Below are 16,519 nucleotides of genomic sequence, written 5' to 3'. Positions count from 1 at the left end.
AGAGAGAGAGAGAGAGAGAGAGAGAGACTTCCGGGTCCGCATGTACATTCCTGTGCCTGGGTCACTGAGGGATGATGAGCGGCGTCATGCAGTTTGATTTGTAATGAATACCGTGTTACTTATAGATCTATCATCTTTCTGATGGTCATGTGTTCTGTGGAGCATCTCCTGGTTGTGTGCGTCTCGTCTTTTGTGTCTATCGTCGTCCCCACTGGGGATTAATAAAGTTGTCTAACCTGACCTAAGGGCTGCACACTGTGCTGGAGGACTCGACACTCACTCGGTCTTCTTGCGCTGCTTGTTGTCGAAGATGCCGTTCAGGTTGACCGACCTCTGGCCGAGGAACTTGTCCATGCCGACCAGCGAGCGGTGCATCACGATGAAGCTCAGCTCGTAGACCTCCGGGTTGCCCTCCAGCAGCAGCCCGGGCAGCTCGAAGGAGGCCTCCTCCCTCCAGACGGGGGCGAGCGTCTTCTCCGCCACCGACGTGGAGTACTTCTCTCGGCCCAGCTGGATGATGGTGTAGGCATCGTTGGTGCCGTTCTTGCCCTTGGCCTGCAGGCCGGTGGCCTGGAGAACCGTGGCTTGGACGTGGGTCGGAAACCACTTCTGGGACCGCTCGCCCAGCGACATCGTGGGCGCCGGTTATGAGCCGCCGGCCATTCAGAGCGAGCTGCGCGGGGACGCGGTCGAGCGGTTTGGAGTCGGCGTGCGAGAAGCTGCAGACATCGCCTCTCGACAGCGCGTGGAAGGCGGCGCCGCGTGGGCGACCACGGGAGGAATCCTCAAGCTGAGCAAGTCTCCGCCCCCGGGAAATGATGGCCAGGCCGCCGGTGAGTCACCTGAACAACAAGAGAACGGCGTTAGCATCCACGGGGCGCGGCCTCAGCTTCCATGGCAACCACTCACACACGTCTCGTTCATTACAGGAAACAAAGACAGCTCCATTGTGCAATGTGATGGAGGTGAAGACACGATGACGTCATCCAGGGACACACGTCTGTTCTCAACAGCCTGTTCCTCTCCCTGGGAGCACAGCTCGAGTGAAGGTCGGAGGGGTTCATCCAGTCAACGGGACACCAGCTGGAGGTCAACCAGCTGGAGGTCAACCAGCTTGAGGTCAGGCTGGAGGTCAACCAGCTAGAGTTCAACCAGCTGGAGGTCAACCAGCTAGAGTTCACCCAGCTAGAGTTCAACCAGCTAGAGTTCAACCAGCTAGAGTTCACCCAGCTAGAGTTCAACCAGCTAGAGTTCAACCAGCTAGAGTTCAACCAGCTAGAGTTCACCCAGCTAGAGTTCACCCAGCTAGAGTTCACCCAGCTAGAGTTCAACCAGCTAGAGTTCAACCAGCTAGAGTTCACCCAGCTAGAGTTCACCCAGCTAGAGTTCACCCAGCTAGAGTTCAACCAGCTAGAGTTCACCCAGCTAGAGTTCAACCAACTAGTGTTCAACCAGCTGGAGGTCAACCAGCTAGAGTTCAACCAGCTAGAGTTCAACCAGCTAGAGTTCACCCAGCTAGAGTTCACCCAGCTAGAGTTCACCCAGCTAGAGTTCACCCAGCTAGAGTTCAACCAGCTAGAGTTCAACCAGCTGGAGGTCAACCAGCTAGAGTTCAACCAGCTAGAGTTCAACCAGCTAGAGTTCACCCAGCTAGAGTTCACCCAGCTAGAGTTCACCCAGCTAGAGTTCAACCAGCTGGAGGTCAACCAGCTAGAGTTCAACCAGCTAGAGTTCAACCAGCTAGAGTTCACCCAGCTAGAGTTCACCCAGCTAGAGTTCACCCAGCTAGAGTTCAACCAGCTGGAGGTCAACCAGCTAGAGTTCAACCAGCTAGAGTTCAACCAGCTAGAGTTCACCCAGCTAGAGTTCACCCAGCTAGAGTTCACCCAGCTAGAGTTCACCCAGCTAGAGTTCAACCAGCTAGAGTTCAACCAGCTAGAGTTCACCCAGCTAGAGTTCAACCAGCTGGAGGTCAACCAGCTAGAGTTCAACCAGCTAGAGTTCACCCAGCTAGAGTTCACCCAGCTAGAGTTCACCCAGCTAGAGTTCACCCAGCTAGAGTTCAACCAGCTAGAGTTCAACCAGCTGGAGGTCAACCAGCTAGAGTTCACCCAGCTAGAGTTCACCCAGCTAGAGTTCAACCAACTAGAGTTCACCCAGCTAGAGTTCACCCAGCTAGAGTTCACCCAGCTAGAGTTCAACCAGCTGGAGGTCAACCAGCTAGAGTTCACCCAGCTAGAGTTCACCCAGCTAGAGTTCAACCAGCTAGAGTTCAACCAGCTAGAGTTCACCCAGCTAGAGTTCAACCAGCTGGAGGTCAACCAGCTAGAGTTCAACCAGCTAGAGTTCACCCAGCTAGAGTTCACCCAGCTAGAGTTCACCCAGCTAGAGTTCAACCAGCTAGAGTTCACCCAGCTAGAGTTCAACCAGCTAGAGTTCAACCAGCTAGAGTTCAACCAGCTAGAGTTCAACCAGCTAGAGTTCACCCAGCTAGAGTTCAACCAGCTAGAGTTCAACCAGCTGGAGGTCAACCAGCTAGAGTTCAACCAGCTAGAGTTCAACCAGCTAGAGTTCAACCAGCTAGAGTTCAACCAGCTAGAGTTCAACCAGCTAGAGTTCACCCAGCTAGAGTTCAACCAGCTAGAGTTCAACCAGCTAGAGTTCACCCAGCTAGAGTTCACCCAGCTAGAGTTCAACCAGCTAGAGTTCAACCAGCTAGAGTTCACCCAGCTAGAGTTCACCCAGCTAGAGTTCAACCAGCTAGAGTTCACCCAGCTAGAGTTCAACCAGCTAGAGTTCAACCAGCTAGAGTTCAACCAGCTAGAGTTCAACCAGCTAGAGTTCAACCAGCTAGAGTTCAACCAGCTAGAGTTCAACCAGCTAGAGTTCAACCAGCTAGAGTTCAACCAGCTAGAGTTCAACCAGCTAGAGTTCAACCAGCTAGAGTTCAACCAGCTAGAGTTCACCCAGCTAGAGTTCACACACAGCTGGTCTCACTACACAGAGACACACACACAGAGACACACACACACACACAGAGAGACACACACACACACACAGAGACTCACTCACACAGAGACACACACACAGAGACACACACACACACAGAGAGACACACACACACACACACAGAGACTCACTCACACAGAGACACACACACAGAGAGACACACACACACAGAGAGACACACACAGAGACACACACACAGAGACACACACACACACACACACAGATGACTCACTCACACAGAGACACACACAGATGACTCACTCACACAGAGACACACACACAGAGACACTCACACAGAGACACTCACACAGAGACACTCACACACACACAGAGACACACACACAGAGACACACACACACACAGAGACTCACTCACACAGAGACACACACACAGAAACACACACACAGAGAGACACACACACACAGAGACACACAGACTCACGCGCAGAGATACACACACACACACACACAAGCTCACGCGCAGAGACACACACACACACACAGACTCACTCACACAGAGACACACACACAGACACACACACAGACTCACGCGCAGAGACACACACAGACTCACACACGCAGACTCACGCGCAGAGACACACACACACAGACACACACAGACTCACGCAGAGACACACGCAGACTCACACACACACACACACACACACGCAGACTCACGCGCAGACTCACACACACACACACACACGCAGACTCACGCGCAGACGCACACACACACACACACACACGCAGACTCACGCGCAGACTCACACACACACAGACACACGCACTCACGCGCACTCACACACACACACACACACGCGCAGACGCACACACACACACGCACGCAGACTCACGCGCAGACGCGCACACACACACACGCAGACTCACGCGCAGCCGTCCCTCGGGTCCCTCCAGCTACGAGCCGCTGCTAGCGCCGCCGCCGCTGTCGTTATCCATCGCGGTTCACTTCTGTCGGCGACGCGCTGCACTTCCTGGTCTGACGTCACTTCCGCCTCACCCCGGCGGAGGTTCCGGTAGAAAGAAGAAGAAAAAAAGGAGGGAAAGAAAAGGTCGGCGCTCGTGCACGATAAAGCGCGGCCGCAAAGGTCCAGAAAGGTTGATCACGTGGTACATATTATTATTATTATTATTAATAAATATTACAACGCGTTCAGATGGAGAGAAGAAACAGACTGAACAGGTGAAGCAGCCGCGAGGCGACTTGACATGATCTCACCTCTGTCAGACTTGCGCGTGCGCGTGCGCGTGTGTGTGCACTTTACTCGAGAGGTAAATCACAATCATGGGAAGTGCTCGTGTCTCCTGAGTGGGACATGGAGGGGCAGATAAGGCTCGCGCAGACATGACAGGAGCATCCTAACCAAACACACCTGCTCCACGCGGTGTGTGCACACCAGCAGATTAGAAGCCTATCTGGAGGACATCTCCGGAAGAGATGCTGGGGCCCCTCAAAAATGTGAGTTAGATAGCATTTCAGACATGTGAGGATCTCACCTGCTCGTGTTCTGCATCGAGTGTTGTTGTCAATGTTAAGTGAATTTTACAGGACGCGGTGCCGGCTGTAGCTTCACATAAAGGTTTGGAAAAAGGCTTTTCACCACACACATGCGACTGTTTTACATTATTCAAACACATATTATAATGATAATATACATTTATAGCATGTTTTGACATTTAATGTCACGTTGCACGCAATGTGTGTTTTGGGGTTTTAGTTCCATCGTAAAATCAAACCGTAAAAACAAGTGTTTCCATTTTAATTTATTCCCCCCAGATAGCAGTGAGCTCTGGAGATGTTCTTGTTCCTGGTGTCTCACTGCACCGCCCATCTTCCTGATGTCCTGTGTCTCATATTCACATTTCCCCCCAAAATCAACATATTTGGGATCTTTGGAAGGAAGAATTTAATGTTGGCAATATGATAATATAAACTGAGATGATACACGTGAGTCAACCATTTGTCACCGTTATTAATACTAGTAGCTGTCCCTTTCCCCTCTGACTCAGCCAGCAGAGCTGTATTTATAGATTTATGTTTATATATATATATATATATATATTTATAATATATATATAATTTATATTTATATATATATATCCTGAAATGTCTCCACTGTAGGACTAATATATATATATATATATATCTATATATATTTGCTTCACTGTGACGATGCATCTGTAGAATATTTTGAATTCACTTGATTTAATAGAAAACAGACATTGATGTTTCCCCCCTAAAAGGTTCACTATATCACTCTATCTATCTTTATAGTTATTGTTTTATAATATTTGGCTGCGCAGCATGACTGTAAACATAAAGTGAGTGTACGGTGGCCAGGAGGGTCAAAGCCTAAAGACCAGCCACTTGTCACGCTGCCAGTCTAATGGGATGATATTCACCTGTTCCAACGCGTTCACACTGCTCCTCTGGGACTGTTATTATTATTAGAGTCCGAAGTCTTGACGAAGTCAGTCGGACCCTATTGAATTGTTAGGGTTGTTATTAGTATTATTATTATTATTATTATTATTATCTTCTTATTTTTCATATTGGGGGTACGTATCAAACCCCAAAAGTCACAAAATCTGTCAAGCTTGTCAGACTGGGTGAATTTAGCCGTATGTTATAGACGTCAAAATTGGGTCAATAAAAATAATTTGGGTCTAATTATTCTTATTCTTATCTTTATTTAAAGGAGGCCATGTACAGTTACAACATGCATGTCACCAGCGTGTAGCTTCAGCTCATTTGCATCTGTAGTCCCTGGCAAATAAAAATTGCTCTCTAGCGCCCCCTCAAAGTTTGAGCGGCGACGCCCCTCACACAGAATGTCCGATTGACTTGAACTTCTTCACACATGTCCACTTGGACCTGCTCTATAAAAAAGCCCCTCAGACCCTAAACTCCGCCTACTTCTATTTTCTGCCATTTTGAGTTTGATGAAAAACACATAATTGGCCAGTTTTCCTGCACGCTGGGTTAGAATTATACCAAACCTTCTGTAGATCATGAGTGAAGCTACATCACCCACTATGTATCACATGTTTTTCATATCTCATTGTGTTAGGATTATATGGCCCAATGAACCTCTTAGGGGCGTGTCTTGTTTTTCAATGCTCATAACCTCAACACTATTGGGACTAATCACTCCAAACTTGCAGTATATGTGCACATTGCATCCTGGAACATGCACAGCAAATTTTGTGCAATATGAATAATGTGAGGCGTGACAATAATTCGCCAAATTTGGGTATTTTTTGCCTTTTTCGCTTAAATGTCTTTTTTGGCCGTTAATGTCTTTTTTGGCCGTAATAGATTTACGGCTTTCTCCCCAAAAACTCGTCCGATCGACTTCACTCTTGTTCAAGGATGATCTAAAGCCTTTAAGGATTAATAGAGAGGCTGGCGCACATGAGCGAGGACCCGTTCATTGTGCTCGCAGCTTTAATTCAGATTATTGTGATGATAATCTGAGGCGATCCCGTCCCGGCTCTGGAATACTTTATCATCTGTTAGCGCTGTCAGGTTGAGCTGGAGGGCCAGAGCCGTGCTAACGGGCCGCGGGGGTCACGACGCTCGTCTTAATGTGACAGTAAGTCAAACACGTTCACATATTACCCAGCGGGAACACAACACCACAGTTCTGCTCCTCTGGTGGGAGGAAACATGAAAGACATCACTTGTGTGCTTTTATGACTCCCCTCTACAGAGAATATGAAAACACAATATCACGCTATAAATTAGAGGGTAAGGACCGGCTGAAGGTCATAAAGCGTCCGACATGTGAGTGAACCTGCTCGCGGGCCGGGGTCCACATGTTGGGCCGTATTAGCTGTGGCCCCTAACGGCCCCCAGCACATGGTTCTGGTTTAGGCCCCTTTCTTCAACACTACATAGGTTGTATTACATTTATTAAACACTTTAAAAAATCTCTGGCTGCAAGATTGTCCATCTGTTGAGGACAAGAGGAAATATATGAAAGCGGCGTATTGTGATGTCAGTGCAGGTCTTAATGTGGTGCAGGTCTGGGTCCTGGGCGGATGACTGATTTAAAAGGTCTAGCTTTTAGCCCGGTGAGCAGTTAGATCACGGATGAGTTTTAATGAAAAAAGCAGGAGAACGGACCACAAATCACCTGCTCTGCTCTCAGGAATGCGCTGCTCTTTGATATATGGGTGCAGATGTGCGACGGCAGCGTGACGAGCGGAGCTTAGAGGAGCTGCTCCGGCAGCCGGTGACTCCCTAAAAGCCTCGACTTCTACCTCGTGACCTCCACAAAGAGGAAACGAGAGCCATCAACATCCACAAGGTCAGGCCGCTCTGCAGGTGCTTTTTGATTTTCACTCATTTCAAAAACAGAAGGAGCAGCAACTTCCAGAGAAGGAGAGGAAACGTATCAAGAACACAAGAAAGCCAAGCGAGGCGTTCCCCGTGCTGCGTGGCACGTCGCCCCGGGAGCTCCGCCTCCACAGGGCGACGTGACGGGTCACCAGGGCGGAGCTTCATGTGTGTGCGGTCAGAGGCTCGAGGCCTCGCTGTGATCCTATTGGACAAGGAGGAGAGGAGTGAAGGCTCTGGCTCGCTGTATTAAACGGTTATTTTAATGGTATTAAACTTCAGTTTTATGGCCGCTAGCGGACGACTGCACACTGAGGAGCCGAGCTCAGTGGACGACCCGCTCCACCTCCAGAACCCCGATGAGAAGAGATGGGAACCAGCAACTCCCAACGAGGACGGTCCATCCCGCTGTGAAGACGAGCTCTCCTGCCAGCTGCTCCTTCCCTGGAAGGAGGTGACGCCTCCATGTGAAGATGTTCCTGGCCCCATCCCATCTTCCCTGGAAGCGCTTTACCATGACATCGTATCTCTTGAGATTATTATAATCTGAGTGCTCTGCCGCGTCCTGATGTAGAGCTGAAACACTCTGAGTCCCCACAGACGTCCACTTCCAACAGAAACTGATGATGTCCTTCATATCCTGAAACATGAAATGAACTTCAGCTTTCATCTCAAACCAAAGAACAAATAAAGAACCAGCCCGTTCTATTGGTCACGCACCTGAACGACACATCTCTGACTCCAAGTATCGAGAACAGACATGTCTGCTGTCTCCGGCCTGTGCTGCCTGCCGAGGCCGCGGCGTTCCCTCCTCCTGACCGCCTCAGAACCCACACGCCTTGAGGAGGAAACGGGAAGGCTGAAGCCGCGCAGGTAGAAGCCTCCCTGTGTCCCTGCAGGCCGCTGGGGTCACGCTGGGGTCACGCTGAGGTCACGCTGGGGTCACGCTGAGGTCACGCTGAGGTCACGCTGGGGTCACGCTGAGGTCACGCTGGGGTCACGCTGAGGTCACGCTGGGGTCACGCTGAGGTCACGCTGGGGTCACGCTGAGGTCACGCTGGGGTCACGCTGGGGTCACGCTGAGGTCACGCTGGGGTCACGCTGAGGTCACGCTGGGGTCACGCTGAGGTCACGCTGGGGTCACGCTGAGGTCACGCTGGGCTCACGCTGAGGTCACGCTGGGGTCACGCTGAGGTCACGCTGGGGTCACGCTGAGGTCACGCTGGGGTCACGCTGGGGTCACGCTGAGCGGCCGGGGGACAGGTGTCTCCTGAAGGAAGGATGAGAGGATCCATCCGAGGGTTCACAACATGCTCACAGGTGAGAACCCAGGCCGTGTCCAGCTGCGTGCCCAGGGCCCGAGGACCAATAGGAATGCTGGGTTTGCAGCACATGGTCCTCGCTGCACGTTGTGCTCTCTCCTCGTCTCGTGTGGATTTCCAGAAAGAACGTAGCTTTTTAATTTCATTTCATTTCTTTCAACACATGGACTCCTCCCCTGAGCGGCGGCTGCAGACCGAGCGGTCCTCAGCGGGAAGAGGCAGTGATGTGACACTGATTTAAAGAACATGCAGTTAATCAGTCTCCAGATTAACATGTTTATAAGACGGAGGGATTTGTGCCGTATCGATATTTGCATAGCCAACAGGACACATGTTTATAGACGTGTGCTTCAGGAGGGCGCCGTGCAGAGCGCTGAGGACGCACAGTGCCACAGGAGGAAGGAGTGGGACGGGCGGGATGCTCTGAGCTGGAAGCACAATCCTCTGATTACAGTTCCTACAGCGGCAGCATCCCACACAGGCTGCACACTTTGACTGCAATTTGCCTACATTAAGCATCAGATTACCATGTTGCTCCTCCACACACACACAGGGACTTGTCTGTGTGTCCCCGCGGGGTCCTGCACACAGCTGAACCCACAAACACTGACTCTTCAATTAACATACAGAAGTATTTATTGATAAGTGTGTGCGACGGAAATTGAGAACAAATTACTCGGATTCAATAATGATGTCGTCTAAATGTGTTTAATTTGCATAATGAATTAAACAGATATAGTAGTTTATGTCAAAGAGGCAACCAATCACAGCGCAGCACGTCAAAACGCACCTGAACAACTTTTATTCAAACAAATATATTATATTAATAAATGTGTTTGACATTTGGGAGGAAATGTAGAAGATCTGGTGAGGAAAGTGATTGATGAACAGGTGATTAATGAACAGGTGATTAATGAACAGGTGTTGATGAACAGGTGATTAATGAACAGGTGATTAATGAACAGGTGTTGATGAACAGGTGATTAATGAACAGGTGATTAATGAACAGGTGATTGATGAACAGGTGATTAATGAACAGGTGATTAATGAACAGGTGTTGATGAACAGGTGATTAATGAACAGGTGATTAATGAACAGGTGTTGATGAACAGGTGATTAATGAACAGGTGATTAATGAACAGGTGATTAATGAACAGGTGTTGATGAACAGGTGATTAATGAACAGGTGATGATGAACAGGTGATTAATGAACAGGTGATGATGAACAGGTGTTGATGAACAGGTGATTAATGAACAGGTGATTAATGAACAGGTGTTGATGAACAGGTGATTAATGAACAGGTGATTAATGAACAGGTGATTAATGAACAGGTGTTGATGAACAGGTGTTGATGAACAGGTGATTAATGAACAGGTGATGATGAACAGGTGATTAATGAACAGGTGATGATGAACAGGTGTTGATGAACAGGTGATTAATGAACAGGTGATTAATGAACAGGTGTTGATGAACAGGTGATTAATGAACAGGTGTTGATGAACAGGTGTTGATGAACAGGTGATTAATGAACAGGTGTTGATGAACAGGTGATTAATGAACAGGTGGTGATGAACAGGTGATTAATGAACAGGTGATTAATGAACAGGTGTTGATGAACAGGTGTTGATGAACAGGTGATTAATGAACAGGTGATTAATGAACAGGTGTTGATGAACAGGTGTTGATGAACAGGTGATTAATGAACAGGTGATTAATGAACAGGTGATGATGAACAGGTGATTAATGAACAGGTGTTGATGAACAGGTGATTAATGAACAGGTGATGATGAACAGGTGATTAATGAACAGGTGATGATGAACAGGTGATGATGAACAGGTGATTAATGAACAGGTGTTGATGAACAGGTGATTAATGAACAGGTGTTGATGAACAGGTGATTGATGAACAGGTGTTTGAGGGGGGGGGGGGGATCTCTTCTTGGTGCTGCAGCGCGGTGCCGACCCGGTGGAGACCCGCTCTCCTGCTGCAGGTCTCCAGGTCAAGTTCCCCGAGTGGTTCCTCAGACTCTCTCTCTCTCTCTCCTCTCTCTCTCTCTCTCTCTCTCTGGGCTCTCTCTCTCTCTCTCCTCTCTCTCCTCTCCTCTCTCGCTCTCTCTCTCTGTCTCTCTCTCTCTCCTCTCTCTCTCTCCTCTCCGCTCTCTCTCTCTGTCTCTCTCTCTCTCTCTCTCTCTCTCTCTCTCTCTCTCTCTCTCTCTCTCTCCTCTCTCTCTCCTCTCTCTCTCTCTCTCTCTCTCTCTCTCTCTCTCTCTCTCTCTCTCTCTCTCTCTCTCTCTCTCTCTCTCTCTCTGTCTCTCTCTCCTCTCTCTCTCTGTCTCTCTCCTCTCTCTCTGTCTCTCTCTCTCTCTCTCTCTCTGTCTCTCTCTCTGTCTCTCTCTCTCTCTCTCTCTCTCTCTCTCTCTACTCTCTCTCTCTATCTCTCTCTCTCTCTCTCTCTCTCTCTCTCTCTCTCTCTCTGTCTCTCTCTCTCTGTCTGTCTCTCTCTCTCCTCTCTCTCTCTCTCTCTCTCTCTCTCTCTCTCGCTCTCCCCTCTCTCTCTCTCTCTCTCTCTCTCTCTCTCTCTCTCTCTCTCTCTCTTTCTCCCCTCTCTCTCTCTGGGCTCTCTCTCTCTCTTCTCTCTCTTTCGCTCCAGAAGTCGTGCAGCTTCATCCTCTGGGTTCCTTCTCCCGGCTGGTTCTGGTCCCTCAGCCGGGTCCAACAGGTCTGTTCTGGTCCTGTGAAGTCCTCCTCCCTGTGAACGGATGTTCGGATGATGAAGTCTTTTTTTCATTTTGTTGTCGCCGTGACGACAAAGGTCGAGGCGTGTGATGGAGGGATGAAGTATTGTCTCTAGTTCTTTGTGCGAGTCGTATCGACCACTAAAGGTCGCTCAGATGACATTCAGAGAGCGACGCCTGTGATTGGCGGTTGCAGCTCGTGACCTTTGAGGTGAGCGTCCCGATAGTCACCTGAAGATAACCACCTGAGCTGGAGGCGCCGAGGCGTGGAGACGTTCCTATTGGCCGCCGGAGGGAAGACTGTGACGCTCCAGTGGAGATCCCAGTCTACGACCCGGCCGGACCAGGACCAGGACCAGGACCAGGACCTGGTGGCTCCTCCCTCCCGTCAGAGGCCGCCGTGCCGCCGTGGCCCCGGTGCTCGTGGCCCCCGGTGGCCCCCGGTGCTCCTCAGAGATGCTTACCAACATCAATGCAGAGGGATTACATATTCCTGTATTTTGCTAATCGTTGTGAATGCATAATTGTCCCGCGCTGCTGAGTGGATTAGGAGCCGTGTATATATAGAGCCTCTGACGCTCTAGAACCCCACACACACTCACAGTCATGCGTCGTTGGCAGAGTTCATGTTCCATGCGACGTGAAGGACTAATCCACGGAGCGGGGGCGGTGATTACCTCTGGAATGTTCCCTGTGTTCCTGAACGCCTCACGGAGGGAGGAGACGCTCCAGAACTCTGGAAACACTCGTTATGACTAATGGGGTTAAGTGGGAATAAAGTGCAGCTTTGTTCCTGGGTAAATAGATTTTAATGTTGCGGAGGGGGGGGGGGGGTGTAGAGGCTCCTAGAGGTTCCTAGAGGTTCTTAGAAGCTCCTGGAGGTTCCTAGAGGCTCCTAGAGGTTCATAGAGGCTCCTAGAGGTTCTTAGAAGCTCCTGGAGGTTCCTAGAGGCTCCTAGAGGTTCTTAGAAGCTCCTGGAGGTTCCTAGAGGTTCATAGAGGCTCCTAGAGGTTCTTAGAAGCTCCTGGAGGTTCCTAGAGGCTCCTAGAGGTTCATAGGGGCTCCTAGAGGTTCTTAGAAGCTCCTAAAGGTTCCTAGAGGCTCCTAGAGGTTCATAGAGTCTCCTAGAGATTCTTAGAAGCTCCTGCAGGTTCATAGAGGCTCCTGGAGGCTCCTAAAGGTTCCTAGAGGCTCCTCGAGGTTCATAGGGGTTCCTAGAGGTTCTTAGAAGCTCCTAAAGGTTCCTAGAGGCTCCTAGAGGTTCTTAGAAGCTCCTGGAGGCTCCTAGAGGTTCATAGAGGCTCCTAGAGGTTCATAGGGGCTCCTAGAGGTTCTTAGAAGCTCCTAAAGGTTCCTAGAGGCTCCTAGAGGTTCATAGAGTCTCCTAGAGATTCTTAGAAGCTCCTGCAGGTTCATAGAGGCTCCTGGAGGCTCCTAAAGGTTCCTAGAGGCTCCTCGAGGTTCATAGGGGTTCCTAGAGGTTCTTAGAAGCTCCTAAAGGTTCCTAGAGGCTCCTAGAGGTTCTTAGAAGCTCCTGGAGGCTCCTAGAGGTTCATAGAGGCTCCTAGAGGTTCATAGGGGCTCCTAGAGGTTCTTAGAAGCTCCTAAAGGTTCCTAGAGGCTCCTAGAGGTTCTTAGAAGCTCCTGGAGGCTCCTAGAGGTTCATAGAGGCTCCTAGAGGTTCATAGGGGCTCCTAGAGGTTCTTAGAAGCTCCTAAAGGTTCCTAGAGGCTCCTAGAGGTTCTTAGAAGCTCCTGGAGGCTCCTAGAGGTTCATAGAGGCTCCTAGAGGTTCCTGGAGGCTCCTAAAGGTTCCTAGAGGCTCTTAGAGGCTCCTAGAGTCTGTCAGACATTGTTATAACTCATAAAAGCCTCCAAATAACAACATTATCCAAGATGCATGCATACCCACTTGGGCAGTTTTCGTGTATATATATGAATATATATACACATATATGTTTATATACATATACTATATATATGCATACATATACTCTATATATATATGTATATATATATATATTTGGACCGCTCCTAATGCAGCGCTGGATATAATTGGAGTGGAACACCTTCCATGAAACTCAATGTCTTCCCACAGAGGGACTCCTGAAGGGGGGGGGGGGGTCTGAAAGAGGTGGAGGAAGAGGAGGGTTTAGGAACCAGAGTAATTACTGGTGGTAAAGGCCTCAAACGGCTCCTGCTGCCGCTGGAGAATCAAACCTGTCAGCAATTAGAAGAGGCCGAGGGGACAAAGGGCCCCGGGGCCCCGGCGAGAGCAGCTTATTTATCTAACAGCAGGTTAGAGGACGCTCGCCGGTCACTTGTTGCTCCTGTCAAAGAGAAGCACTTCATCCAAGAGGGCCAGGATATGAGAGGCTGAATAATCAGGTTGATCTCATCGCTATGCTCACGTTTGAAGCTATGGGGGGGAGGGGGGGGGGGGCGGTCCTCATTCAGAGAGCCGCTGGTTCTCACAGAGCAACATCATGCAGACCACAGACTTTGTTCCCTGATCTGGGATCAGCAGGATTATTGTAACCAGAGGAGCTTTGAACCTCCAGGAGGAGAGAGACCAGGACATCTCCACCGAGGAGGAGGAGGAGACGCATCTTCATCCTCCATGACGGACATGTTGTTCATCTAGTGGTGTTCTGTAGTTCTTCATGTTACTCTGTTTAGGCAGAGCACGTGAGGAACACGTGAGAAACACGTGAGGAACTTGTGAGGAACTCGTGAGAAACACGTGAGGAACACGTGAGGAACTTGTGAGGAACACGTGAGAAACACGTGAGGAACTTGTGAGGAACTCGTGAGAAACACGTGAGGAACTTGTGAGGAACACGTGAGGAACTGGTGAGGAACACGTGAGGAACTTGTGAGGAACACGTGAGGAACACGTGAGGAACTTGTGAGGAACACGTGAGGAACACGTGAGGAACTTGTGAGGAACACGTGAGGAACTTGTGAGGAACACGTGAGAAACACGTGAGGAACTTGTGAGGAACTTGTGAGGAACACGTGAGGAACTGGTGAGGAACACGTGAGGAACTTGTGAGGAACACGTGAGGAACACGTGAGGAACTTGTGAGGAACTCGTGAGAAACACGTGAGGAACTTGTGAGGAACACGTGAGGAACTGGTGAGGAACACGTGAGGAACTTGTGAGGAACACGTGAGGAACTTGTGAGGAACACGTGAGAAACACGTGAGGAACTTGTGAGGAACTCGTGAGAAACACGTGAGGAACTTGTGAGGAACACGTGAGGAACTTGTGAGGAACACGTGAGGAACACGTGAGGAACACGTGAGGAACTTGTGAGGAACACGTGAGGAACACGTGAGGAACTGGTGAGGAACACGTGAGGAACACGTGAGGAACTGGTGAGGAACACGTGAGGAACACGCGAGGAACTGGTGAGGAACACGTGAGGAACTTGTGAGGAACACGTGAGGAACAAGTGAGGAACACGTGAGGAACATGTGAGGAACACGTGAGGAACATGTGAGGAACACGGAGGTGTTTGATGTCCATCATCTAAACATTTATTGAATCAGTTTATGTGCAGAACTCAGGAGAATAAGTTAATTTGACGATTCAGAGAAAAGAATCAAAGTATTGAAGAAGTGGAGAAGTTTCATGTTTCATATTTAACGTTGTGGCATGAGAACGAGACAATGATGTGATTATAAATCATACATTAGTTTATTTTGGATATCTCGTGTGCCGACTCTGATTTCCTCAAACATCCCAAACTGGAGACAGAATTAAATCCACGGCTCGGCAGCAAAGAGTCGACTAATTAAAAGTCAGATGAGCGACGCGTCGTGAACTTTGAGGATCATCATGTGAAGGAGGAGGAGGAGGAGGACAAGGACGAAGAGGAGGAGGAGGAAGAAGAAGAGGAGGAGGAGGAGGAGAAAGAGAAGGAGGAGTGACGGGGACTCACGGCTCCGCGGCAGAAGACCTCCTCTGACCTCCGACCTCCAGCATCATGTGAGGAGGATGCAGCTCGATGTCCGTGAAGCAGGAGGAGCGCCTGGACGTGATAGATGTGGAAACAGATGAAATGCCATAACTCAACGAGCATGATGAGCTCCCTCTCATTTGGCCGAGGAAAAATGCATCAAGAACATCACGAGAACATCACAAGAACATCAGGAGAACATCACTAGAACATCACAAGAACATCAGGAGAACATCACAAGAACATCAGGAGAACATCACAAGAACATCAGGAGAACATCACAATAACATCAGGAGAACATCACTAGAACATCAGGAGAACATCAGGAGAACATCACGAGAACATCAGGAGAACATCACAAGAACATCACTAGAACATCAGGAGAACATCAGGAGAACATCACAAGAACATCAGGAGAACATCACAAGAACATCACTAGAACATCAGGAGAACATCAGGAGAACATCACAATAACATCAGGAGAACATCAGGAGAACATCACTGGAACATCAGGAGAACATCACTAGAACATCAGGAGAACATCACTAGAACATCAGGAGAACATCACTAGAACATCACAAGAACATCAGGAGAACATCACTAGAACATCACAAGAACATCAGGAGAACACTAGAACATCACAAGAACATCATGAGAACATCACTAGAACAGGCATGACGGAGGAGCAGGAAGAGGACAGGAACACGTGAGGAACACGTGAGGAACTGGTGAACACGTGAGGAACACGTGAGGAACTGGTGAACACGTGAGGAACACGTGAGGAACTCGTGAGGAACAAGTGAGGAACTTGTGAGGAACCCGTGAGGAACCCGTGAGGAACACGTGAGGAACACGTGAGGAACACGTGAGGAACACGTGAGGAACACGTGAGGAACTCGTGAGGAACACGTGAGGAACACGTGAGGAACTCGTGAGGAACACGTGAGGAACTGGTGAGGAACTCGTGAGGAACACGTGAGGAACTCGTGAGGAACACGTGAGGAACTCGTAAGGAACACGTGAGGAACACCTGAGGAACACCTCAGGAACTCGTGAGGAACTGGTGAGGAACACGTGAGGAACACCTGAGGAACTGGTGAGGAACACGTAAGGAACACCTCAGGAACT

At 49.5% G+C, this 16,519-nt stretch overlaps 2 protein-coding genes across 3 annotated transcripts in view; one reads left to right on the top strand and one right to left on the bottom strand.

The window, feature by feature from the left end:
• The window catches only part of LOC130207346 (rab11 family-interacting protein 2), a 16,455-nt gene extending 12,466 nt beyond the window's left edge, over nt 1-3,989 (bottom strand). For both annotated transcript variants that reach the window (XR_008834276.1, XM_056435895.1), the window contains exons 1-2: nt 3,897-3,989; nt 281-842 (exon numbers count right to left, since the gene is read on the bottom strand). Coding sequence is in view for 1 of the 2 variants with exons in the window: in XM_056435895.1 (XP_056291870.1) it covers nt 281-633 (353 nt within the window). In the remaining variant the exon portion in view is untranslated. The remainder of the gene's footprint in view (nt 1-280; nt 843-3,896) is intronic.
• tm9sf3 (transmembrane 9 superfamily member 3) overlaps nt 1-16,519 on the top strand; it is a 200,317-nt gene that overhangs the window by 144,581 nt on the left and 39,217 nt on the right. The gene's annotated exons all lie outside the window — the stretch shown is intronic.

This window comes from Pseudoliparis swirei, chromosome 17 (assembly GCF_029220125.1).
Source record: "Pseudoliparis swirei isolate HS2019 ecotype Mariana Trench chromosome 17, NWPU_hadal_v1, whole genome shotgun sequence".
Classification (NCBI taxonomy): Eukaryota; Metazoa; Chordata; class Actinopteri; order Perciformes; family Liparidae; genus Pseudoliparis; species Pseudoliparis swirei.
The sequence above is the reverse complement of the archived record's forward strand: the minus strand, read 5'-3'. Positions and strand labels throughout refer to the sequence as shown.